Raw genomic sequence first — 24,106 nt, forward strand, 5'->3', positions numbered from 1 at the left:
GTTTTCGAATAATTTGCAAAAACGGAAAGCTGGATTTTTTTGAAAATAAAAAATAAAAATGTAATCCCGCTTCAACGCCAAAAGAAAAGTTGGGTCTCGTTAGGAATTGGCGGCGAAATTTTTTGCTAATTTTTGCTAATTTTGAAGCATTTTTTGTTGCTTTTAATAATTTTTGTACCAACGACGACCAAAAAATCATGGAAATCCAGAGAAAAACCGATCAATTCTGAATTGAAATTTGAATTGCCGCGCTCATTTTTCAAATTTTCCACGCTTATGAAAATGGTTTGAATCAGGGGAAAAATTCAATTTCAGCTACTACTTTTCTTGATTTTAGCGAATTTTTCTCGCTTTTATTTATATATTTTCATAAGTTTCAGTACCTGAACTATTCACGTGGTGCCAGGCTGTCCCATTGCGGTTTGATCTACAAAAAATGCGGGATTTTTTACCAAAGAAAATGTGACGTCATCACGTTCTTAGCCATGCGAAATCAGTTGAGAACTCTGCGTCTCTTCTATCGCATTTTTGTAGATCTGCGTAGATCAAGCCGAAATGAGACTTTAGGAATTGTTAAATTTTTTTGTTGATATTTCGAATTTTCAAAGAATCTTGATTAAATATTTACTTTTTGTTTTGAAATTTTCCTTTAGAAAAAAAAACAATTTATTTAAATAGTCATCGTAAATATACACACACACTTATATCCTTCTTTTAAATCGCTTCTTCTTAACGTCCTCCGACTGGGTAGGCTCCTCCGGCTGGGGCTCCGTATGATGGAGCTGGAGCAGCGTAGGCAGTATGCTGGCTGTATGGAAAACAGGGGTGTGCGGAGGAGATAACCGATTTTTTCGGCTAACGGCTAATTCGGCTAAAATCAATCGGTCAGATCGGCTAATTTTCGGCGAATTCGACGAATTCAGAAAATATTCTATTCATCTGGTTAAGCTTTTTTCGTTCTTTCTGTTCATTCAGGTTGATTTTTTCACTGTTATTGACAAGGGAAGTATTTCAACATAATCCCGGACTTCCGAATGAAACCTATGTCATTTCGAAGAAGACTCTTTAAGTAGGTCACTACAAAAAATTTAGCGGCAGAGGAGCACTTTGACCTGGGAAAAAGTCGCTCTGAAAACTTTTCAGTGCATTTTTTCACAACTTTCAAGGCCCGTAAAATGGTTCCAAATGTGAATTTTTGTAGATTTTTGTAGATTTCTAGGATGCTCAGGGGCCGGAGAGCACTCGGAATTTTTTTTTTGGAATTTTTTAAAATTTTCTAAAAAATCTGAAATTTTTTGAACAAGTCCATGGCAAAATTTTTCAGTGAATATAATTTTTTAAAAAAAAATTTCAGAAAAGTTTTCAAAGTTATTTAAGATCAAAACTGGGTGTTTTTACACAATGAAAAATTTTTTGAGATTTTTCGGAACTGCAAAAACCAATTTTGGAAAAAAATCGGCACCCCTCCGGGTCGAACCCCAGACTTAAAAAATATTAATCAAACTCGCTAACCACTCGGTCATTCGACGACAATTTTTCTTGTAAATGAAATAAATGACAAAAACCAGAAAACGTGACTCTTTGATATCTATTTAAATATATAGGGACGTGAGAAATAACATTGGAAAATGAGAGGACGCAGAGACTTTTTTCCAATTTAAAGTGCTCCTCTGCCGCTAAATTTTTTGTAGGAGCCTACTGAAAGGGTCTTCTTCGAAATGGCATAGGTTTCATTCAGAAGTACGGGATTAAGTTGAAATACTTCCCTTGTGAGCAACAAATTCAGAAATGAACGACTGTGTTCAAATAGAAAAAATCATACAAATCCACAACATTTTGTTTTCCAAAAAAAAAATGTGTGAGTGGAATTCGCCGAAATAGCCAATCGGCGAATTCGGCTATTACGGGAACAATAAATCATGAGAATGCGTACGTGGAGCATTTTATTTGACGCGCGATATCTCTTTTAGCGAAAACTACAGTAAGAACTCAAATAACTATTGTTACTACTGTTAGTTAAGTTCTTACTGTAGTTTTCGCTAAGAGATATCGCGCGTCAAATAAAATGCTCCACGTACGCATTCTCATGATTTGTTGTTCCCGTAATAAAAATCGGCTATAACACTGCAACTTTTTTCGAACGAGGCCCGAGAAAAAATGCGAAAAATCGTCGTTTGCACACAATACACCGAATTTTACGACATTATGTACTTGCTTTGATTTCCGCGTGTTTTCTTGTGTTTTTCACCGATTTTTCCCGTTTTTTTCTTATTAAAACTGATAAATAAATATTTTTTGCAGATGCTAAAACAATTTCTAAGTGAAAAAATTGTGTATTCAGTCGGCAAGTAGCGGTGAAAGTGGACATTGTAACATGATGGATTACGGGAATACCAAAACTAAACTTTTTCCCAAATATGATACATATGCTGCTTATATGTTGAAAGTACCTGATTTTCATAACGAGACCGCTGAAAAAGTTTTGAGATTTTCAAAATTCAACTTTTTTGGTGAAAAAGTAGAGATTTTCGCACAAAATGTTGAATTTTGAAAATCTCAAAACTTTTTCAGCGGTCTCGTTATGAAAATCAGGTACTTTCAACATATAAGCAGCATATGTATCATTTTTGGGAAAAAAGTTTAGTTTTGGTATTCCCGTAATCCATCATATTGCATCGTCCACTTTCACCGCTACTTGCCGACTGAATACACAATTTTTTCACTTAGAAATTGTCTTAGCATCTGCAAAAAATATTAATTTATCAGTTTTAATAAGAAAAAACGGAAAAAATCGAATTCGCGAATTCGGTTAACATCGGCTATTATCCGCACAGCCCTAATGGAAAAGTAACTTACCATCCACAACCTCCACCACCTCCTCCGGCGGATGGGAAGAGGAAGGCCGATGAGGCGGCGATCATTGAGGTGAAAAGAATGAAGAATCTCATGATTTGAATTGACGGAAGAGTTGCTTGTCCTTTCCACCTGCCTAAGGCGTTCTTTTATACGGATTGTGTTAATTTGCACGTTAGAAGAAGCTTGGAAGCTGCATCATCCCCTCCTCCATCCGTCTAATTGATCTCTCCGCCCATCTAGTACACCTCCTGTACACGATTTTTACGCTTTTTTACGCTAGGAGAAGGTTGGTGCCGCGACCAAGTTTCACATCAAGAAGTCACTTTACGATTCAATGTTGTTTCGATGACGGCGGTGGTGTTGTCTCAAGGTGCAATCTTGCAGAGAAGAGATGGTTCGGTTGAATGGTTTCTAGATCCCATTATTCCGGGTGGTGGTCGTGTTCCAAATAGTTTTTATCTGCTTCTTTTTGTCTGCTGTGAAAGTGAATAGATTTTGTATGAAACATCAGCAGCAGTAGCAGCAGGTCATTCTTGAACAATTCTGACATGAAGAAGTTTGGATTTGAATGAATTTTCCAAGGAGCTCAGGATACTGTGATATGTCAAAAATATTGTTTTAAAGGTGTTCTATAACCAATTTGAGAAATCAAAGCCTCTACAGAAAAAAGTCGGTCGCCGCCGAGTTTCCCTTATCTTTGACCTTTCATATTGTTGAAATCCGACTTCTAGCATGTGAAATACTGTTCCACGTGGTGTCAGAGTGTCTCATTTTGGCTTGATCTACTTAGATCTAAAAAAAATGCGGGAAATAAGACGCAGAGTTCTGAACTGATTTGGCATGGTTAAGAGTGTTCTGACGTCACAACTTTTCTGGAGAAAAAATCCCGCATTTTTTGTAGATCAAACAAACCGTGATGGCCTGGCACCACGTGCGAAAACCACAGTTAGCACGGTGCCAGATTCTGAAAACGTAGATCTTATTTTCATAGATCTTGTTTTTGAACAGATCTTGAAAACATGGTGCCTCCTAATATTTTCGTAGTATTCCTTATACAGAGCCTAGCTTTGTTGGTTTTTTTTTGTTCAGAACAAATATGCTCCGAACTATGATCCTTCTTGGACTTATTAAATAGTTTCGCTCCTGAACGGTTTTGTTGGAAGCGGCTAAGGCACTGACCACGACTTATTTATTTGTGGGTCTTTTGTCAGAATGCTTAATACGGTTGAAACGTCGTGAAAATGTTTTTAAAGTTTTTAGAACCATGCCAAAAATTTTTATTTAAATAGTCATCGTAAATATACACACACACTTATATCCTTCTTTTAAATCGCTTCTTCTTAACGTCCTCCGACTGGGTAGGCTCCTCCGGCTGGGGCTCCGTATGATGGAGCTGGAGCAGCGTAGGCTGGTGGTGGTGGAGCTCCTCCTCCGCAAGCTGGAGCCGGTGGTGGAGCACAGGCTGGTGGTGGTGGTGGGGCACCGCTGAAAATCGACAGAGTTGGAGTATGCACGTGGTGCCATGATCTACGTTGATCTACAAAAAATGCGGGAGAAGAGACGCAGATTTCTCTACTGATTTCGTATGGTTAAGAACGTGTGCTGATGTCAAATTTTTTGGGCAAAAAAACTCCCGCATTTTTTGTAGATCAAACCCTAATAGGACAGCCTGGCACTATGTGAGTATGCCGGCTGTATGGAAGAGTAACTTACCATCCACAACCTCCACCACCTCCTCCTGCGGATGGGAAGAGGAAGGCCGATGAGGCGGCGATCATTGAGGTGAAAAGAATGAAGAATCTCATTTTCTGATTGTTGGAAGAATTTGCTGGAACTGCTTGCCGATTCCTTGCTTTTATACCTTCCCGTAAATGACGTTGATCTTTCTTCTCTCCTCCCATCTAGACGGTTTTTGGACCAACTTTACAATAAAGCTTCTTAATTCGGTGCGGCATGGATTTTTTCCCTTCTAAAAAATGCAACACAGAAAAATGGAAGAACTGGATTCGGGGACAAGTTCGTTTCTTCACGGGCAGGGAATTTCGCCGTCCTTGAGGTGATCCACTTAGCTAGCTAATAATTATCAAAGCGATTTCGATACGCGCGCCAATTATATATGTTGTTTTGCTGCTTATCAATACAAATTGACGACTGGCATCATTAAAAAGGTGCAAAGATTAGAAAAGATTAGGATTATAGAACAATTTGAAACAAGAATTTTTGGCGGCAATGGTGGTGATGATGATGATGATATGTGTGTGATAAAAGCAGAATGAAGTATAGAATTTCCACGTAATGTCAGAGTGTCTCATTTCGGCTTGATCTACCTTGATCTACAAAAAATGCGGGAGAGTTCTCAACTGATTTCGCATGGTTAAGAACGTGCTGAAGTCGCATTTTTTTTCAGGCGAAAAAATCCCGCGTTTTTTGTAGATCAAATCGTAATGGGATAGCCCCTGGCACCGCGTGAATATTGTAAATTGGAAAAATGTATTATAACCAACTAAATTACTTGTGAACTTATTTTTAAAAAAGTCTTTACACTATTTGAGGATGTATTCAAAATATCCCGTTCAGAAGGTTTTTGAATGCATATTTGCATTTTAAAGGTGGAGTACCGAAATTTGAGACTTTGCTTTTTTAACAAAAAACTACGGTAATTCTTTAAGTGAAATTCCATTTATGTATTGATAGTATGTTAAAATTGAGCGAAAAAAGAAAAAAAACGCATTTAAAGGTGGAGTACCGAAATTTGAGACTTTGTTTTTTTAGACCCAAATTGGTCCAAAACTACCGAATTTCGTAATAAGACGTTCTGAAAATGTCTCAAAAAAAAAAGCTATATGGTGGTTCAAAGTTCGGGAAAATAGGGCACATATTCAGCTAAAATCAAATTTTTTTCCAACTTCTCGGTGTCGCAACGTCTGGAACCTAGCTTTTATTTATTCATCACTTTTTAATAAATATTGTGGTCTTTGATTGGGCTTTTATTCGTAGATTTAAGTACATTTACGGTCAGTGGGGCACAAAATGTAAATGCATCTTTTATTTGTGCCCCACTGACTGAAAATGTACCTAAATCAACGAATAAACGCCCAATCAAAGACCACAATATTTATTAAAAAGTGATGAATAAATAAAAGTTAGGTTCCAGACGTTGCGACACCGAGAAGTTGGAAAAAAATTTGATTTTAGCTGAATATGTGCCCTATTTTCCCGAACTTTGAACCACCATATAGCTTTTTTTTTGAGACATTTTCAGAACGTCTTATTACGAAATTCGGTAGTTTTGGACCAATTTGGGTCTAAAAAAACAAAGTCTCAAATTTCGGTACTTCACCTTTAATACATTCAAGATTGAAATTTTGCGATTCCCAGAAACCGAGAAAGTTTTACAACAAGAAGAGTTAAAGCTGAACGCTGTAAAATCTTGGAATATGACCTCAGAAGTCATGAGGCTTGTCAATAAATTCACAAACATTCTTCTGAAGTTCATAATTTGATTCAAAATTTCGGGAAAATGCAGCTTTAATTCAATTTTGTAATTGTGCCCATGTTTACAAAAAGTACTATTACTACTAAGTAATTAGCAAGTTACTTGATTTATAAATATTTTCGGCCACAATCGGTCACAAAACTCTTTTTTTTTTTTTTTTGAAATTTTGAACCGCTAAAAAACTATGCTTTTTTTAACGCTCAACATGAAATTTAAAGCAGGGGTGCAAACGATTTTTTTCTGGAAAATCGGCAAACTGAAAATCGGCACACAGAAATAAAAAAATTTAAAAGTTAAAAAACATTAATTCGTCAATTGCCAAATTTGAAAATATTCAGCAATCAGCAGTTTCCATTTTCCACAATTGCTTTATTTCCAGGCGGTCGAGTGTTCGTTTGGGGAGAACAAGCCGATGGTCGGTGCATTCATCGTCCCGAGCCCGTCGAGCAACTCAGTGGAGTTCCAATTGTTCGAGTACTCGCCGGAGCACGTCACTGTCTTGCTCTATCGGCGTCCGGAGCAGTTTTCACGTGGGGACAAAATAATTCCGGCGAACTTGGAATTGATGATTTGCGGCGTGAGTTTTTTTTTTGTTATTTTTGATAGGAAAATTTTTTTTTTTAATGTATTTATTTTAAAAAAAGCCAGAATTTTAAATACAAGCTAATGCTGTTTAATGTAGTTGACTATTACGGTAACACAAAATTCTGCAAATGCGTATTGCACAACATATTTGACGCGCAAAATATCTCGTATCGAAAACTACAGTAATTCTTTAAATTACTACTGTAGTGTCGATTTACGGAATCTCGATTTTGGCGAAGGAAAAATGAAAATCGAGCCCGTAAATCGACCTACAGTAGTCATTTAAAGAATTACCGTAGTTTTCGCTACGAGATATTTTGCGCGTCAAATATATGTTGTTCAGTACGCATTCTCAGAGTTTTGTGTTACCGTAATAACGTTCAGTTACAAAATTTTCTAAAATTCTGACATTTTTCAGAATTGATACCGCAAATCAATTTTAATAAAAATACATTTTGAAAAATTCAAAAAAAAATTAATTTTAAATACATAATTATTGTTACCGTAACCATAAGGGTGATAACTGAAAAAAATTTTTTTAAATAATTTTCGGTATAATGTTTAGTGAATAACTACCGTAATCATATCAGGAGTGGTTTTTTTTAGAAAATACCGAAATTTTAATTTTTTGTGAATCTCGGTATATTTGATTAAAAATTAAAAATTATCAGAAAATTTTGAATAAATATTATTACTATTAAAATTTATTTATCGATCCATGAATTTTGCAAAAATTTTTGTCGCACAGAAAATGGGGCGGAGCGTAGCTTCCGCAACACTGCCGCACGGTTTCCCGTCTCTTTTCCACTGCTTTTCTTGTTGATTTTTTCAATAAAATTTCCAATTTTACTTGTATTTTTCTCTTTTTTCAAATTGGATAACGTTTTCATTTGAAAAAAAAGAGAAAAAAACACGTAAAATTGAAAATTTATTGAAAAAATCAATAAGAAAGAACAGTGGAAAGTGGGGCGGAGGCAAACACCGTGCGGCAGTGTTGCGAAAGCCACGCTCCGCCCCATTTTCTGTGCGACAAAATTTTTTGCAAAAATTCATGGATCGATAAATAAATTTTAATAGTAATAATATTTATTCAAAATTTTCTGATAATTTTTTAAAAGAATAATTTTCCACCAAATTGAAACATAAAATATACCGAGATTCACTAAAAATTAAAATTTCGGTATTTTCTAAAAAAAACCACTCCTGATATGATTACGGTAGTTATTCACTAAACATTATACCGAAAATTATTTAAGAGGCGGAGGCAAACACCGTGCGGCAGTGTTGCGAAAGCTACGCTCCGCCCCATTTTCTGTGCGACCAAATTTTTTGCAAAAATTCATGGATCGATAAATAAATTTTAAAATAGTACTAAAATATCGTTAAAAAACGTGTCATACCCATATCATCCCATTCTTTTTCAGCCCAAACCTCGGTCCAACATGTTCACCAAATGGACGGCCTAGGCGTTGTTGAGGCGGCCTGCGGTGATAATCATACCGTACTCCTCACCCATTGTGGAAGAACGTTCTCATTTGGCTCCGATGCTCTCGGTCAATGCGGTTTTGGGAAAAAGTTAGTTTTCGCGAGTTTTTTGAACGAAAAAATGTGAAAGTTTTCAATAATTCCTAAAAAAAACCGCTCTAACAAATACTTTAATTTTTTTTAAATATAAAACTAATCTAATTTAAATTCTAATATCAAATTTATATAAGTCCAAAAAATTAAAAGAAAAAAGTTCAAAGCTATTCGGCAACTTGCCGGTTTGCCGGTTTGCCGGAAATTTTCAATTCCGACAACTTGCCGGTTTGACGGTTTGCCGGAAGTTTTAAAATGTATCATTATAAATTTATTAAAATTAAGTTCTAAATTCGGCAAATTGCCGGTTTGCCGAATTTGCCGGAAATTTTCAATTCCGGCAATTCGCCGACTTGCCGGAATTTTTTAAATTTAAATTCTAAAGTTAAAAAACTGCCGGTTTACCGGATATTTTAAACTCCGGCAATTTGCCGATTTTCCGGAAAATTTCAATTCCGGCAATTTGCCGATTTGCCGGAAGTTTTTAAATTAAAATTCTCAAGTTGTCAAATTGCCAGTGTTCTAAATTTGCCGAAAATTTACAATTCCGGCAAATTGCCGGTTTGCCGGATATTTTCAATTCCGGCAATTTGCCGATTTGCCGGAAATTTTAAGTTCCGACAAGTTACCATTTTGCCGATTTGCCGGAAGTTTTTAAATTAAAATTCTCAAGTTGTCAAATTGCCGGTTTGCCGATTTGACGGAAGTTTTTAAATTTAAGTTGTAAATTTAAAAAAATTAAGTTATAAATTCGGCAAATTGCCGGTTTGCCGAATTTACCGGATATTTTCAATACCGACAATTTGCCGGTTTGCCGGAAGTTTTTAAATTAAAATTGTCAAATTGCCGATTTGCCGGAATTTTTTAAATTTATCATTATAAATTTATTAAAATTGAGTTCTAAATTCGGCAAAATGCTGGTTTGCCGAATTTGCCGGAAATTTCGAATTCCGGCAATTTGCCGGTTTGCCGGAAGTTTTCAAATTAAAATTCTAAAGTTGTCAAATTGGCGGTTTGCCGGAAATTTCGAATTCCGGCAATTTGCCGGTTTGCCGGAAGTTTTCAAATTAAAATTGTCAAATTGCCGATTTGCCGGTTTGCCGAATTTACTATTATAGTTTGTAGTCAAGAAACCAGACATTCATTGTTCAATCATACCAATACAATTCACTCACACACACACAATTCTCTGAAGACACAAGTATTAAAATAAAAATCTGACAAAAAAAGCAAAAAAAGAAAAGGAAAAGTAAGAAGAAGCACCCCGCGAAGACATGTTTTTATGACGATGATGATCTGGTGTTGTTCGTTGATTCGTTATTCAAAATTTTCACTCGATTTTCTTCGCCGTCGTCTTCGTCGATCGCTCCGATCGCTCCGACTTCTGCTGCTGCTTCTGCTCCACTTCCTGATCCTTCTTCAAAGATCCCAACGGGTCACAGCTGTCCTCGTCGAGAGCCTGTCGTTCGTGACCGAAAAATCCGTCCGATTTCGCCATTGCCATCTGAAGAATTTCAGAATTTGATTCGGGAAACATTGATTTTTCGTTGTGAAAAATTCATAAAATTCCATCCATCCTAACAAAAAACGTTGAAAATAGCAAATTTTCCACTTTTTCTATTCCTGCACCGAAAAAAAAACCCATACGGGGTGTCAGGCTCTCCCATTACGGTTTGATCTACAAAAAATGCGGGAATTTTTTTGCTCAAAAAAGTGTGACGTCAGCACACGTTCTTAACCATGCGAAATCAGTTGAGAACTTTGCGTCTCTCAACTCCCGCATTTTTTGTAGATCTAAGTAGATCAAGCCGAAATGGGACCTACCGTAAGATGAGTATTATGGTACTCGAGGAACGTGAGCCCGCCGACCAGGAAGAGCTTAAGCAAGATTGGAACTTTGACGTCCTGGGCGATGAGGTAGAAGAGCAAGTAGCACACTGGCAAGTGTCTGAAAAGATTCGATATATACTAGAATCTTGAAGCCCTCTCGTGAAGTCCGGGAAACGTCGGGTGCTGCTTTTTAAAGCTACACTCCCACGTGGTATAAGGCTGTCCCATTGAAAAATGAGAAAAATCCCATTCCAAAATTGGAGGAATTTCATGAAAATCAACATTTTCAGTAGAAAATAACTCCAGAAATCACGCGGTGCCATGCTGTCCCATTACAGTTTGATCTACAAAAAATGCGGGAATTTTTCGCCCAAAAACATGTGACGTCAGCACGTTTTGCGAAATCAGTTGACAACTCTGCGCGTCTCTTCTCCCGCATTTTTTGTAGATCGACGTAGATCAAGCAGAAATGAGACACTCTAACTCCCAAATTCTCAAACAAAGTTTCAACTCACCTAAACAAGAACAAACAAATCATATTGGCATTGATAAGCACATCAATCGACGCAGGCATATGCTTCGATCCATAGAGCAACCGAACCATCGTCCGCAAGTGCAGGAACACGGTCTGAATCTCGACGAGCAACGCGATCATCGCCAGTCCGAACAGGCGACCGCTGAGCAGAATGATCGAGAAGGCGGTGATGACGAGCGAATGATGAATGAGATATTCCTTCGAGCTCTCCAACTCGCCGTGAATGTGCATGTCGAGCAGATCGTAGATGAAGTAGCCCATCGAGAAGAGGAACACGTACTCGGCGTTCGCCTTATGGTAGTCATATGGCTCGCGGACGTAGTTCACGTCGGTCAGCAGGCTGCAAAATTGGAGAATTTGATTTTGGCTCCAAGAAAGAACACAAAACCTAGGCTTTTGCCAGTTTCTGCCATATTTTCTTAAAGGAGGACTAACTGTTCAGACGATTTTGAACAAATTTCGTAATGAAATTTTTCAAAATTGTTTCAAATTTTTTATGGCGGTTCAAAACTTCTTTAAAAAATTACAATGATTTTCGTTAAAATCTCGAATTTTGCCCATTTTTCCGTGTCACATCTATCCAAAGTTGACTTTTTTTTTTGAAATTATCATCCTTTATTGCATATTTTGGTAGTTTATCTCATTTAATTTCGTTGATTACGGTACATTTTAAGCCGAATTGGTAACCTATCGGCTTTAAATGTACCTAAATAAACGAAATTAAATGAGATAAACTACCAAAATATGCAATAAAGAGTGATAATTTCAAAAAAGTCAACTTCGGATAGATGCGGCACAGAAAAGTAGGCGAAATTCGAGATTTTAGCTAAAATCGTGCAATTGTTTCGAAATTTTGAACCGCCATAAAAAATTGTTTTGAAATTTTTCGGTCTATACGTTCAAAATCGTGCAAATTTTCGAATGATATTTAGAACATTTGCCTACAAAGCCAAATAATGCAAATCGGTGGCCGAGTTTTCTTCTTCCGCGGTCACGAAAATTTGGAATTTATTGACCTTGCAACTAGACTACGACCCAGATTCACCGAGCACATTTCAATTTGTGCTCATCACTCCTTGAAACTTTTTTCTTTTCGCAACATTTTTATATCGCAATAAAACAATATTGTACGAGGAGTCATGTCGCCATCATTCTTATCACAATGATGATACCTTGGAAAAACATGCCACAATTGGACATAGAACCATTTGGAGCAGAGTTTTCGCAGTTTTCTTCGTCCACGTGGTGCCAGAGTGCCTCATTTCGGCTTGATCTACGTTGATCTACAAAAAATGCGGGGGAAAAGGAGACGCAGAGTTCTCAACTGAACGTGCTGACGTCACATTTTCTTGGGCGAAAAAATCCCGCCTTTTTTGTAGATCAAACCGTAATGGGACGATCTTTTAAAAAAACCCGGTGCTCACCTAAAAATGCATCCAAGTGCAGAGACGAGTGCATGTGTGAACGAGACGACACGAACCGCAAAGAGACGGGTCTTGTTATCACTCCACTCGGGTTGCTTCTGACGAACAATGCTGCGAGCCAGCAGATATTCGCCACGAAGAGCTGCGCTCACTACTCCACACACGAGTAGCTTGTTCATCGTCGTCGTTTTACCTGCGAAAAAGCGGGAAATGATTAGAATGAATGTGCAAGGGTTGTGTTGGTTTTACGAGAAACGTGAGAAAATCATTTTAAAAAATTGTGAAAAATTCAAATTTTGAACGTAAAATTTTGGAGAAATTGAACTTTTCACAATTTAGACTCACCAGAGTGCTCACTAGAAAATTTGAGAACGTTCTGTGGAAATTGGAAAAAAATCGAATTTTCTTTCGAAAAATATTGAAAAATTATTCCAAAAGTCAAGAAATTGCACGGAAAATGATGCCAAAAAAAGCATTTTTTCCTCACACAAAAGAATCACGGTGTGGTGTCAATTACAGTTTGATCTACGAAAAATGGCGCGAATTTTCGCCCGGAATAATGTGACATCAGTTGAGAACTCTGCGTCTGTTCTCCCGCATTTTTTGTAGATCAACGTAGATCAAGCCGGAGAATTGCACCAAAATTTGATGAGGAAGCCCAAAACTCGAATTTCGAGTGGATTGATGGAAAAGCCACCCAAAAAATCCGAAATTTTCTACCCGGAATTAGAAATTGAGCACAAAATGAGTCACATCCGAATAACGGAGCTAACGAAATAAATGAGCAGAGCAATAACAAGTGGCCTATTATTGGAACATAAGATTCTAAGAATGCGTACTGCACAGCTTATTTGACGCGCAAAATATCTCGTAGCGAAAACTACTCTTCAAATGACTATTGTAGTGTCGATTTACAGACTCGGCTTTTCTCTCGGCGCCCGTAAATCGACACAAGAGCGCTACAGTAGTTATTTAAAGATTAGTTTTCGCTATGAGATATTTTGCGCGTCATATATGTTGTGCAATACGCATTCTCAGAATTTCTGTGTTTCCGTAATACTTTGAAATGAATGTGAACAACTGAAACGTTCATTGGAATACATACCAAAAGAAAACACTACTTACTTTTCAAGTGAGACGAGAACACGAATAAACACAGGAGGACCAAGTTCAAACAAAAACTTTCGGTTTTCTGTTTTCAAAAAAAAAACTCTTTGAAAAATGAAAGTTTTGAACGGCCACAAGTCTGCGTTTTCCCCCGAAACCCCCGCAAAAAGTGAGAAAAAAAAACTCGAAGAGCACGAGACGCAGAAAGAGGCACGAGATTCAGAGAAAAAGAGTGAAAAATGGAGCCTTTGTCACTGACAACGGAGGTAGTGACGTGAAGTAACAAGCAAGACGGGAGCTGCTGCTGAAAGTCGATAGAGTTCAGTCTGAAAATCGAAGAACTATACACACACACACACACACAATCTAATCAACATTGTGTGTTATCGGCAATATCGAACACCTGACCAGCCGCGTTTTGCGACCGCCGACTGTTCTAGAAGCAGTTGGAAGTGAAATTCGAAAGGTTAAATGAAATTTGGAATTAGAAAATGGAAATTGACAATTTCGAACGAAATTGGAGAAATTGGAAGAAAATTGGCAATTTCCGATAGAAATTCATTGGAAAATAATTCAAAAAGTTGAAAAAGGAACTTCAAAATTGGAAGAAAATTCACATTCCAATATTGGAGGAATTTCATGGAAAATAACTCCAAAAATGGGAAAACTGGAAGAATATTGGCAATTTTACTCGATATATAATTGAAAATAACTCCAAAATCGGAAAAATCGGCCGGAAATTGAAATTTTCAATGGAAATTGGAAGGAGAACTGATTTATTGAATTTGATTTGTGACGGCAAAAACCAAAAAAAAAAATCCTACAAAATCTGGATTTTCCAGTTGGAAAAAAACTGTCGCACACACAATTCACACATAATTCAAGTTTGAAGACGAACACGTGGTGTCAGGCTGTCCCATCACGGTTTGATCTACAAAAAATGCGGGAATATTTTGCCCAGAAAAATGTGACGTCAGCACACGTTCTTAACCATACGAAATCAGTTGAGATCACTGCGTCTCTCTTCTCCCGCATTTTTTGTAGACCAACGTAGATCAAACCCAAGAAAACTGCGAAAACTTCGAAAATGAAGACTTCAATTTTCGAAATTTTCAAGAAAAAGATGCGGAATTGCAAAATTTTCCATTGATAGACCAAACATTAAACAAAATGCTGAAAAATGTTCCAACAGAATTGGTCACCGCAGAAAAAAAGAAGAATAATCTGGATAATCTGAGCAAAGAACAGACATCAGCTGAAATGGGATTTTTTTGCTTTTAAAATTCGAAAAGGAATTTTGAACGACATTTCTATAGAAATCCAAGAAATGGGAGGAGACTGTTCATTGCCGGAGACGAGAATCTACGAATTTTCGGAAAATCCAAGAAAAATTCAAGACAGTAATAGCAAAATCGAATGATTTGTTAAAGAAAACTGAGAGCAAAGAACTTTGGACTTAAAGAATCAGATGATACTTTTTCGAATCAAATCATAACAAAATCTACTACAGTAACCTTACCTAACTATGAAACACGGGTTCACTAACTAGAATCACGACGATTATTTGAAGACAGAAGGCAAAAAAAAAATCGAAAAAGAGTGATGGGTGTGAGACTAAAGAAGAACAAGACATTTCCTTTCTTATCGCCTGCGTCTCTTCGCTCTCCGTACTCTCTGAGCACACAACCACTGCCCCCGGTAGACTGTCGAGTGAGAGAGAGAGAGCGAGAGACGGGAGATAGTGTGATAGAAGGAAATGACTGACACGGACACACGTTTGCAGTTTCAAAACTGGAACATATGTCAATTTTGAAGACAAGGACAAGTGGAGCAAGTTGATGAGCAAATAGTGAAGGAAAAGGATTTTTAAAGAAGGCCAATTGGAAATTTCTAACATTTCCAATTTTCAAAGTTTTAACTTTTCTGAGAGAAAAGTTTGAACGTGGTGTCAGAGTGTCCCATTTCGGTTTGATCTACTTAGACCTACGAAAAATGCGGCGGGAATTGAGACGCAGAGTTCTCAACTGATTTCGCATGGTTAAGAACGTGGTGCTGACGTGTCACATTTTTCTGGCGGAAAAATTCCCGCATTTTTTGTAGGTCAAACCATCATGGGACAACCTGATAACACGTGACTAATTGAATAATTGAAATCGAATACACACCACTATGAGCTCAACAATCTGGAAATATCGATCTGAAATCCTTTTCTACCCATATTTCTACCATTTTCTACCCGTCAGAGATCTCAGAGATATTATGGCTGTTTCAAGCACTTTGAGAATAAAACGAAGAAAGTTCAGAAGAGAATATCAACTTTCATCAATTTTTTGATAATTTCAACATCAAGCAATCAAAAATGTGGAATATATGCACCGAGAGAACCATTTTTGACACAGGAAATGAGGAATTTTACAAATTAATTAATTAACTTGTGATTGAAAAAAAGACGATTGAATTACGATGAATCAGTCCACGTCGATGCAATATACGGATTAGCAATAGGAATTTGCGACCATTCGGATCATTGTTTGTGGTGCAAACACACAATACCTATGCACACAAATATTGCAATTTGGATTAGCGAATTAGCTTTGCTATTTCCAAGATCTTTCTGGCTAGAAGAAAGGCACAGCTCAGCTCAGCTCGAAAGTTATCTACATATATCTATAAATAAGGTTTAAAATGTCGAACAAAAAAAACTAGAAGTTTTAAAATCCCAAAAATTCATTGCTGTAAAGCGCAAGTGACCCGATTAAATGGAAATGACGCTTCTCCTAACCAATACAAGAAGAGAGATACACCGACTGAAGGTCGTTTTCACCTTTCGATCAGATGAGGAGTGACACGTGGTGATAGATATGGGGGAGAAGAGGGCTTATGAAGATTGTTATCATCGCAATGAGGAATTTTTGATGATTTGCCAGTCAATAACTTATAGTTAAAAAATGAACAGGAAATCTTCCTCATTGAATTTTTCACGCTCTATTGACAATCGCCTGCCGGACAACGCGTGGGAAGTGTCGTGTACTCCACACGGACAAATACATTTAGTTTTACAACTAAAATGGAGCCGCGACGCGACACGCAACGCACCGTAAATCTACCTCAGGTATGGCCTGTCCTAGTTCGGTAAAAACTCTTCCATTTCAATTTATGAGGAAGCCAGAAATCCGTGAGAAATAGAGAGAGAGAGAACTATGCGAAAATCAAAGATGAAATGAACTTGGCAAATATGACAATCATCACATTCTTGAAGATAGTTGTACTATAGTTTACCCACTTTTTACACATTAAAGAAGAATAGTTACCTGAAGTGGAGGGAATTGAAGAGGAAAAATGATATATATATATATATATTGGAAAGAAACAGAAAAAAAAACGAAATGTTTATATGGAAAGTTTCGTGTTGAAGAAGCGAGAAAATGTTCGAATATACATATATAAACATGAGACATCTTTTTGGAATGCACAAAAGTTTCAGAAATAGCAAAAAAATGAAGAAGAAACATCGATTTTCGTGGAAACGTCACTGAAATCGATGATCTACCAGAATGAAATTCGATTTTTGATGTTATTTTTTGGTAGATCAAAATAAAAATTTTTTGGGAAATCGACTTTTTTGGAAGTTTTTATTTCAAGTTCAAGAACTAAAAAAAATCGGGTTTTTCTTTTTCCTGATTTTTTTTCAGGTTAATCTACTTGTTAAAAAATCAGAAAAAAATTCGAAAAAAATTTTTTTTGGCGTATTTCTTATTTTTACTCTTACACGTGGTGTAAGAGTGTCCAATTTTGTGGTTTGATTTACGTTGATCTACAAAAAATGCGGGAGAAGAGACGCAGAGTTCTGAACTGATTTCGCATGGTTAAGGACGTGCTGATGATGCCACATTTTTTTGGGCAACAAATTCTCGCATTTTTTTGTAGATCAAACCGTAATGGGACAGCCTGGCACCACGTGTTCTTATATTTTGGCAAAAAAATTAAATCGAAATGTAACATTTTCTCTCAAAAAAAGTGATTCAACTTTTTTTATTTGAAAAAAAAAATTCGGCTTTTCTTGAAAAAATGGCGAATAAGTTTTTTTCAAAAATGTTTAAAAAAAAAAAAAACTTTTTTCGAAGAAATACCAAAATTTTTCAAGAATGAAAAAATTCGAAATTATGTGGTTTTCACAATTATTTCTTTTTTTCCGAGATTTTCTTCTAATTTTTGGTATATTTCACATTTTAAAACATTTTAAAATTGTAGAACAACATATTTGACGCGCAAAATATCTCGTAACGAAAACTACGGTAATTCTTTAAATTACTACTGTAGCGCTTGTGTGTCAATTCACGGAATCTCGATTTTTAAAAATAAGAAAATAAATTCATTTCAAAAATCGAGATCCCGTAAATCGACACTACAGTAGTAATTTAAAGAATTACCGTAGTTTTCGCTACGAGATATTTTGCGCGTCAAATATGTTGTGCAATACGCATTTGCAGAATTTTGTGTTCCCCTAATAATTCGAATTTCTTTTTCGAGTTTTCAGAGAAATTAAACAAAAAAAAAATGGAAAAATTAAGCATTTTACAATTTATACGATTTTCATTTAAAAATTAGTAAATTCCAAAAAAGTCATTAAATTTCAATTTTTCCAGAGTCGAGAAGCGAACTAACCCGACAGCCGTATCCGATCTGATAGGTTCCCACGTGACACGTATCGCCGCAGGAGCATGTCACACAATAGCCATTTGTAAGGGAGCTCCATATCCATTTGGACTGAATTCCAGTGGACAACTCGGAAATGGAAAGATTATGACACAATCGACGCCGCGAAAGACTGATGAGCTGGATCATGTTACTGGAGTTTTTGCTGGTTATCATCAGACTTTCTTTGTTAGATCGTCTGGCACTATTGAGGTGCGTGAATTTAAAAATTAGAAAATTATTTAATGGTGGAGTAACGAAATCTGGGAAATATTTTTAAATGACTCCAATTTCTCCCCTGATTCCGAATATCTATGTGAATAAATTCAAAAAAATTTTCCTGATTTTATATTCAAGCTTGAAAAATCGCCGAATTTCATCAATCAGTAAATTATTCATCAATAAATCAGTATTACAAAAAAAATGTTGAAAATGACTTGCGCGGTAATTCAAATATAATAATAATAATAATTTATTACGCTCGCTGGGAGACGTGAAGGAATACAGAATACAAAAGTTATCATTGTTCGCTTGAACTAGAATTGGTGTAGTCGGGCAATTGTTTCCATTCCATTAGAATGTTGTCCTTGTCCTTGCGTTGTCCTTGCGTAGACTCCCCCATAGTGGGCGAGCGATTCCCGAGTGAAAATAATCACGGAATGAAAATAATCATCTCTTTTCTAAATTTTTTAAATTGCTTTATTAGACTTAAAATTGTCTGAAAACACCGAATTTCATAACGAAACTTCTTGAAAACTTTATTTAAAAAAGTTATGACGGCTCAAAAAATGGCCTAAAATTTATTAAAAATCGATATTTGACCCACTTGCCAATATCGCAGCGGTTATGTTTTCAACTCGATTTAGGTATTTTAAAGTCGATGAACGAAGAGATTTTTAATTTTTTTTCACCAAATCTCGCCGTCCATCGACTTTAAAATACCTAAAGCGCGTTTAAAACATAACCGCTGCGACATTGGCAAGCGGGTCAAATTTCAATTTTGGCAACCTAAATTTTGGTGTCGCAGCGATACTGAAAAGTTGCCAAAATTTGAGATTTTATCTGCAAATTATGCCGTTTTTCCAGAACTTTTTGAACCGCCATAACTTTTTTTTGAGAAGTTTTCAAGAAGTTTCATTATGAAATTCGGTGTTTTAGGAATGGCTTACACCCTTTTTCATTCATCAAAATTTGTTGTATCCGTGTTTCTTTTGAATCAAACTCCAATAAATTTGTACACAAAATTTTAGCAAATTAGAATCTGAAAAAAAAACATATGATCTGATCACTAAATATGAGAATTCAAACCAATAATTTCATGAGCTATCAAAATATAACTTCTACTCCTTTTTCAGCAAAATGAAATCGTTGGTCCAAGTTGCCCAATGCAGTATCCAATCAAACTTGACCATGAGAGTCTTAAGAAGTTACTTGACGAAGGCGATGCACTGGAAGTCATGTCGTTAGTTTTTTGTTCAAGATTTTTAAAGGAGGACGATTTTGAACGTGTAGACCCAAAATTTGCTCAAAAGAACGAATTTCGTAGTGAAACTGCTCAAAAATTTTTTTTTTTGGCGGTTCAAAATTTTAGCACTGATTTTAGCTAAAATCTCGAATTTTGCCTGTTTTTTGGTGTCAGATCGGTCCGAAGTTGACTTTTTTCGAAATTATCATTATTTATTGCATATTTTGGTAGTTTATCTGATTTAATTTCGTTGGTTAAGGCACATTTAAAGCCGAATTGGTAACCAATTTCGATGATTTATGATTCATCAATTCGGCTTTAAATGTACCTTAATCAACGAAATTGAATGAGATAATCTACCAATATATATGCAATAAAGGGCAATAATTTCAAAAAAGTCAACTTCGGATAGATTCGACACACAGAAATATGGGAAAAATTCGAGATTTTAGCTGAATTCAGTGAAATTTTGAACCACCATAAAAAATTTTTTTGAAAACCTTTTGAGCAGTTTTCATTACTTTTGAGCAAAGTTTTGGTCGATACGTTCAAAATCGTCTGAACCTAGTTAGTCCTCCTTTAAATATATATAACTTCAATATTCAGACTAATCGAATCAGTATTCTCATCACTGGCCTCTATGAATATGTCATTCTTGTATAAAGATGAACGTCGTTATAATGTCGGATTCTGTTTTGAACGGTCTCATGGAATTGATATGGATCAAGTTATGGAGGCATTTATGCTTTTTGATGAATATCCAATGAAACGGCAGTATATGGAATTGGTAATACATGAAACAATTGGAAAAATGCTTTTTTTTTGGTCGATAATTTTCTAAATTTTTAATAAGTTTTTTTTTGCGGAAAAAATTAATTTGAAATTAGTTTTTTTGCGAATGGTCTCGTAAAATTAAGGTACCTAAATTTCACATCTGTTCAGAATTGTTTTTTGAAAAAAAAAACACTGAGGCCAATCAGCGATGTTTGCCACGCCCTCGTCGATGATTGGTCGACGTTTTCATGTTTTTTCTTTCTGAGAAAATATGTTCATTTTAATGATAAAAAGTTTTTTAAGCGATTTCTTTTTTAAACATATAAAAATTATCGAAAATTATTGAAAAATCTGTTTTTTTTCACCAAAAATCTAAAATGAAGACGTCATTTAACTCTGTCTTTTTTGCATTGTCAGATAAAAATGCTTAACGGTGGAGTACCAAAATCTGGAGAATATTTTTAAATGACTCCAAATTTTCTTCTGATTCCGAATATCTATGTGAAAAAATTCGAAAAAAAAAATTCCATGATTTTATATTTCAGCTTGAAATCGCAATTTGTGCACCCATAAGATTTCGAATTTTCGCGCCAGAGACGTCATGTGTCGATTTACGAGATTTGTGTATATTTACGAAATGTTTATGGGATGCTGATTTCCGTTTTTCAACGAGTTTTCTTCATTAAAAGATTCATTGAAAAACGGAGATCAGCATCCGATAAAGATTAAACTTTTCGTAAATTTACACAAATCTCGTAAATCGACACATGGCTTCTCTGGCGCGAAAATTCGAAATCTTATGGGTGCACACACGATTTTAGGCTGGAATATAAAATCAGGGAAAATTTTTTTCGGTTGGCTTTTTTCAAATAGACAATCGGAATCAATGAAAAATTTGGAGTCATTTAAAGGTGGAGTAGACCCAAAATGATCCAAAACTACCAAATTTCGTAATGAGACGTTCTGAAAATTTCTCAAAAAAAAAAGGTTATGGCGGTTCAAAGTTCTGGAAAAACGGCATAATTTGCAGATAAAATCTCAAATTTTGGCAACTTTTCAGTATCGCTGCGACACCAAAATTTAGGTTGCCAAAATTTTTTATTTTAACTGAAAATGGGCCATTTTCCCAAAACTTTGAGCGGTCATAACTTTTTTTTGAGAAATTTTCACGTCTCATGACGAAATTCGGTAGTGTTGGAACATTTTAGGTCTAAAAAACAAAGTCTCAAATTTCGGTACTCCACCTTTAAATGCGTTTTTTTTCTTTTTTCGCTCAATTTTAACATACTATCAATACATAAATGGAAGTTCACTTAAAGAATTACCGTAGTTTTCGCTACGAGATATTTTGCGCTTTAAATATGTCGCGCATTACGCATTTTCAGAATTTTTTGTTCCTCTAATATATTTGGTCATTACGATTCATTCTCTATAGATCATTTGAAATTCAATTATCAAAAAAAAAAACATTTCGACGCTACTCCATCTTCAAAAATTTCCAGATCGTGGACTCTCTAAAAATCGCGTTCCAAGAATGGAGTGAAAATCTGAAAGGAATTGAATGTCTTCGAGTTCTCCTGATGCTTCCATGGCTACCAATCTTCACGGAAAACGTTAATGTACAGACAATCAAAAATGTTCATACACCGTTTGTCGACGCAATGTGCCTGATTACTGGGGATCTGCGAGCCGCGTTGGGTAACGGGATTTTAAAGTTCCGAAATCTATGGGAAATATTTTTAATTGTTTTTAAATGACTACTCCAAATTTCCCCCCTGATTCCGAATATCTATGTGAAAAAATTCAAAAAATTTCATTTGTGCCCCCACTTTTTCACATGTTTTCAAATGATATTTCCTCATAAAATCGGCCTGATAAGTTTTTCCACATAAATCCCTCCGAAAATCCATATTTTTATCGAAAAAGCAAATAAAATCGGCCCGATAAAACGATTAATTTCGAGATTTTGAAAAAAAACCAATAATTTTTGCATTTTAACTGTAAAATTCATATTTCCACATAAATCACCCAAAAAATCCATATTTTTTGTCGAAAAAAGCCAATAACTATTAATAATTTTGCGTAAAATCGTTTTTTCAAAGATTATTTGCCCAGAATAACAGAAAAATCTTTATTCACCTTAAATAATTATATAATTATTTCAATTTTGCAGAAAAAAAATTCGAAAGTACCGATTTTTGAGAGTTTTCAGAAAAATCGAATTTTTTTGCAATTTAAAAGTGGATTGACTTCAAAATTTTCCCCCGATTCCGAATATCGATGTGAAAAAATTCAAAAAAATTTCTCTGATTTTATATTTCAGCTTGAAATCTCTTGTGCCCGCATCACTTTTTTTTTCAAATTCGCGCCCAAAAAAGAAATATTCGCATTGGAGCGCGTTTTGATTTTCTTCATTTAAATATTTTATTTATTTTTCGCCGAATTCAGTGTTTTTAAACTAGTTTTATTCATTTTTGTCGAAAAAAAAAACGATAAAAAATCGACAAAAATGAATGAAACTGGTTCAAAAAAAACTGAATTCGACGAAAAACAAATAAAATATTTAAATGAAGAAAATCAAAGCGCGCTTCAATGGGAATTTCTTTTTTGGGCGCGAGTTTGAAAAAAAAGTGATGCGGGCACAAGCGATTTCAAGCTGAAATATAAAATCAGAGAAATTTTTTTGAATTTTTTCACATCGATATTCGGAATCGGGGGAAAATTTTGAAGTCAATCCACTTTTAAATTGCAAAAGAATTCGATTTTTCTGAAAACTCTCAAAAATCGGTACTTTCGAATTTTTTTTTCTACAAAATTGAAATAATTATATAATTATTTAAGGTGAAAGATTTTTCTGTTATTCTGGGCAAATAATCTTTGAAAAAACGATTTTACGCGAAACTATTAATAATTATTGGCTTTTTTCGATAAAAAATATGGATTTTTTGGGTGATTTATGTGGAAATATGAAATTTACAGTTAAAATGCAAAAATTATTGGTTTTTTTTTTTTCAAAATCTCGAAATTAATCGTTTTAAGGCCGATTTTATTTGCTTTTTCGATAAAAATATGGATTTTCGGAGGGATTTATGTGGAAAAACTTATCAGGCCGATTTTATGAGGAAATATCATTTGAAAACATGAAAAAGTGGGCACAAATGAAATTTTTTGAATTTTTTCACATAGATATTCGGAATCAGGGGGGAAATTTGGAGTAGTCATTTAAAAACAATTAAAAATATTTCCCAGATTTCGGTATGATTTTTTAATTTAATTTAATTTTTTTTTTGCAGAAAAATGGTGGACCCAACTGTCAACTCGTCATTTCCGTCGAATGGTTACTGTATTCAAGACCGCTATTAAAGCAATGCTTAAAGCGAAAAAGGGACCAAGAGACTGTCATAAATTCATTCTCATTATGCAAAAACTGTCGCTTATTAACAAAGTGAGGAGGATTTTAGCTGAACAAAAACAATTTTTTAAAAAAACTTATTCATTTATTTTTTATTGGATTTTTTCCTGATTTTTTTCGATTTTTTTTCTAATTTTTAGAAGATTTTGACGAAATGGAAAAATCGAAAAAAAAATTAGAAAAATCTGGTAAAACCCTGAAAATATTGGAAAAAAATTCAGAAAAAATCGAAAAAATCCTCCGAAAATTAGAAAAATGGACAAAAATCATTCAAAGAATTGGAAAAATCAGATAATAATTCCGAAAAAAAATTACGGAAAAAAGTCTTTAAAAAATCGGAGGAATCCTT

The 24,106-nt window shown here is 35.3% G+C and overlaps 4 protein-coding genes across 9 annotated transcripts in view; 1 reads left to right on the top strand and 3 right to left on the bottom strand.

Annotated features, from left to right (window-relative positions):
• herc-1 overlaps positions 1–24,106 on the top strand; it is a gene marked incomplete at both ends in the record, with an annotated part of 43,235 nt that overhangs the window by 2,831 nt on the left and 16,298 nt on the right. Inside the window, 7 exons of one of the 4 annotated variants that reach the window (NM_058433.6) lie at positions 6,732–6,929; positions 8,362–8,512; positions 18,058–18,319; positions 19,462–19,568; positions 20,178–20,358; positions 21,848–22,043; positions 23,639–23,790. In NM_058433.6, coding sequence (NP_490834.1) covers positions 6,732–6,929; positions 8,362–8,512; positions 18,058–18,319; positions 19,462–19,568; positions 20,178–20,358; positions 21,848–22,043; positions 23,639–23,790 — 1,247 coding nt within the window. Of the gene's footprint in view, positions 1–6,731; positions 6,930–8,361; positions 8,513–18,057; positions 18,320–19,461; positions 19,569–20,177; positions 20,359–21,847; positions 22,044–23,638; positions 23,791–24,106 lie in introns of those variants that run through there. The other 3 variants (NM_001440227.1, NM_001440228.1, NM_001440229.1) reach the window with 3 other exon arrangements.
• Positions 649–3,030, bottom strand: Y48G8AL.16. Of its 2 annotated transcripts, none has more exons than NM_001262043.2 (2): positions 2,857–2,965; positions 649–808 (listed from the first exon to the last, which is right to left on the bottom strand). In NM_001262043.2, exons 1-2 carry the CDS (start codon positions 2,946–2,948, stop codon positions 730–732), a joined length of 171 nt encoding a protein of 56 aa, NP_001248972.1. In that variant the 5' UTR covers positions 2,949–2,965; the 3' UTR covers positions 649–729. The 2 variants fall into 2 exon arrangements, with proteins under 2 accessions (NP_001248972.1, NP_001379342.1); NM_001392921.1 differs by having other exon boundaries at positions 660–871; positions 2,857–3,030.
• Positions 4,112–4,687, bottom strand: Y48G8AL.12 (uncharacterized protein). Its single transcript, NM_058434.6, has 2 exons — positions 4,570–4,687; positions 4,112–4,341 (listed from the first exon to the last, which is right to left on the bottom strand). Exons 1-2 carry the CDS (start codon positions 4,659–4,661, stop codon positions 4,197–4,199), a joined length of 237 nt encoding a protein of 78 aa, NP_490835.1. The 5' UTR covers positions 4,662–4,687; the 3' UTR covers positions 4,112–4,196.
• Y48G8AL.13 (TLC domain-containing protein) lies at positions 9,646–12,497 on the bottom strand (the record flags this gene model as incomplete). Of its 2 annotated transcripts, NM_058435.9 has the most annotated exons (4): positions 9,646–10,019; positions 10,340–10,463; positions 10,861–11,220; positions 12,305–12,497. In NM_058435.9, 4 exons carry the CDS (start codon positions 12,481–12,483, stop codon positions 9,846–9,848), a joined length of 837 nt encoding a protein of 278 aa, NP_490836.1. The 2 variants fall into 2 exon arrangements, with proteins under 2 accessions (NP_490836.1, NP_001293436.2); NM_001306507.4 differs by lacking the exon at positions 12,305–12,497 and having other exon boundaries at positions 9,846–10,019; positions 10,861–11,141.

The sequence above is a fragment of the Caenorhabditis elegans genome, chromosome I, assembly GCF_000002985.6.
Source record: "Caenorhabditis elegans chromosome I".
NCBI classification, from domain to species: Eukaryota; Metazoa; Nematoda; class Chromadorea; order Rhabditida; family Rhabditidae; genus Caenorhabditis; species Caenorhabditis elegans.

Bases quoted from the DNA above. Each gene is read 5' to 3' on its own strand.
- Y48G8AL.16 (NM_001262043.2), bottom strand. From the start codon at position 2,948: ATGAGATTCTTCATTCTTTTCACCTCAATGATCGCCGCCTCATCGGCC. The intron at 809-2,856 runs GTAAGTTACTTT...TTTTCCATACAG, and splicing joins GGTGGTGGAGGTTGTGGATG to CCAGCATACTGCCTACGCTG.
- Y48G8AL.12 (NM_058434.6), bottom strand. From the start codon at position 4,661: ATGAGATTCTTCATTCTTTTCACCTCAATGATCGCCGCCTCATCGGCC. The intron at 4,342-4,569 runs GTAAGTTACTCT...GTCGATTTTCAG, and splicing joins GGTGGTGGAGGTTGTGGATG to CGGTGCCCCACCACCACCAC.